General features: G+C 39.8%; 1 protein-coding gene across 1 annotated transcript; it reads left to right on the top strand.

The window, feature by feature from the left end:
* Positions 1 to 1,301: 1,301 nt before the first annotated feature.
* On the top strand, positions 1,302 to 1,759 carry LOC119661092 (ATP-dependent lipid A-core flippase-like). The gene is made up of 2 exons (XM_038070285.1): positions 1,302 to 1,625; positions 1,685 to 1,759. Exons 1-2 carry the CDS (start codon positions 1,341 to 1,343, stop codon positions 1,757 to 1,759), a joined length of 360 nt encoding a protein of 119 aa, XP_037926213.1. The 5' UTR covers positions 1,302 to 1,340.
* The last annotated feature ends 208 nt before the right edge of the window (positions 1,760 to 1,967 follow it).

The raw sequence follows: 1,967 nt of genomic DNA, 5'->3' as shown, positions 1-1,967 counted from the left end.
TCTGTTTCGTGTATTTGGATGATGTTTTGGTCGCTTCTTCGTCAGAGTCTGAGAACTTAGTCCATCACGAGTGCATTTTTCAACGTCTCCTTGAGGCCGATTTGGTCCTAAACGTTGATAAATGCAAGTTTCTCCAGACACAGGTGAGATTCCTCGGCCACTTAATTTCCCCTGACGGACTACAGCCCGACCCAGAAAAGGAGCAAGCGATCTCAAGCTTCCCGCGTCCGAAAACTATGAAGGATTTTCGGAGGTTCTTGAGCATGCTAAACTTCTATCTCTACAGCACCTACGATCGAGAACTGCTTGCCGCATACTTGAGCATTAAGTACTTCCACTTCTCACAATGTTCACGGACCATCTCACAGCCTCTCACGTATGCTTTGAAACAAAAGTCGAACAAAGCGTCCCCTCGTCAACTTCGACACCTGAGCTTTATAAGCCAGTTCACATCCGACATCCAGGCATCAGGACCACAAATCGTATCGGTCACCGAAAAATGCTTCTGGCCTCCATGAATAAGGACGTCAACTCCTGGGCCAGAGAGTACTTCGCATGCCAGAAGTATAAGGCCACCAGGCATGTAAGAAAAGAAGTGCGCTCATTTCCCCGCACTACCAAGCGGTTCCACACCATACACCTCGACATCGTAGGCCCTTTGCAAACTGAATTTTTTCAATCTTTTTAACGGTCGGAAGCGTCCTGAACGTGGTGCACCATGAATGCTTATGCCACTTTTTTTTAATCCAGAAACCCACTGTTTGACTTTTGAATATGATGGAGAGTCTTTTAGTGTTGAACCGATTTTATTTAATTTGAAGCGATTTCTATAAGCTCTCAAATGTATGTTAACGCAGCAACCAACCAACCAACCAAAGTTTGTATACAAGTTAATCAGGGATTATAAATGTAGATGTATCCCAGTAAAAAATCAAACCTCCCCATCCATTTCTTAATCAGGTCGGAAACTTTTTACCCCGCTCGCGCATTCCAATAATTCGGTTTATAATATAAAGTAAAGCTTAGAACGGAACGTAGAATGAATAGCTTCTAAGTTTCGTTGCATCATTTACTTTTGTGCTACTTTCGTCTGTCCTTTACTTTTTAATTGGGAACTGTAGTGAAACTAGTTGTGTTTCCCGCTTGTTTTTTTTTTTATTTTTCTATATTAGACGCATTTACAATAAAAAATACCGCCTTGTACTAAAAATGTAAAAGTTAATATATAACTTCGTATATCCTCTTTAATAAATTAATTTATATCTCAACTGATCTTACGAACCATTTCATATTGGCAGATCACCGAAGTAGCAAAACTATCGCAGTCTCATGACTTTATAATGGATTTGCCGGATGCCTACGACACAAACGTCGGCGAACGCGGTATGCAATTGAGCGGCGGCCAAAGGCAAAGAATTGCAATAGCACGAGCTCTACTCAAACAACCCACTATTTTAATCCTGGACGAGGCGACCAGCGCATTAGATGCATCAAGCGAGGCAGTAGTTCAACGTGCCCTTGACACTGCTGTTGTAGATAGAACAACTCTAATCATTGCTCATCGTTTATCGACAATAAGAAATGCGGATTTAATAGTTGTCTTAGATAAGGGAAACATTGTTGAGGTAAGAAGAAAATTCAATAACAATATTTATCCGGAGTTATTCCACTTTACACTTCATAGATGGGTAAACACGAAGAACTCATGCAGCTCTTATTGATAGCACATAAGTTTAAAATCCAAACCAGACCAATATAGCATATCATAATTAATTTAATTAAAGTAATGAATGCCATTCTGGTTTTTACGTTGTGGTCAAGTAGAAAAAATAAGGGGGTGGGGTTGAAAAATAATTGATTATCAAAGTCGGCGCTAGATGAAATAAGTTCGAGGACCCCTATTTTATTTTGACTTCACTTTTGTAAATAAATAACAACGGTTATTTATCAAACAAGTTTATTAGAAC

Source organism: Hermetia illucens, chromosome 1 (assembly GCF_905115235.1).
Source record: "Hermetia illucens chromosome 1, iHerIll2.2.curated.20191125, whole genome shotgun sequence".
In the NCBI taxonomy this organism is placed as follows: domain Eukaryota; kingdom Metazoa; phylum Arthropoda; class Insecta; order Diptera; family Stratiomyidae; genus Hermetia; species Hermetia illucens.
This window is presented reverse-complemented; position numbering and strand designations above follow the sequence as displayed.

Excerpts from the sequence above, each read along its gene's own strand:
- LOC119661092 (XM_038070285.1), top strand. The coding sequence starts at position 1,341 with ATGGATTTGCCGGATGCCTACGACACAAACGTCGGCGAACGCGGTATG. Across the intron at positions 1,626-1,684 it reads ATAAGGGAAACATTGTTGAG|ATGGGTAAACACGAAGAACT; the intron begins GTAAGAAGAAAA and ends TACACTTCATAG.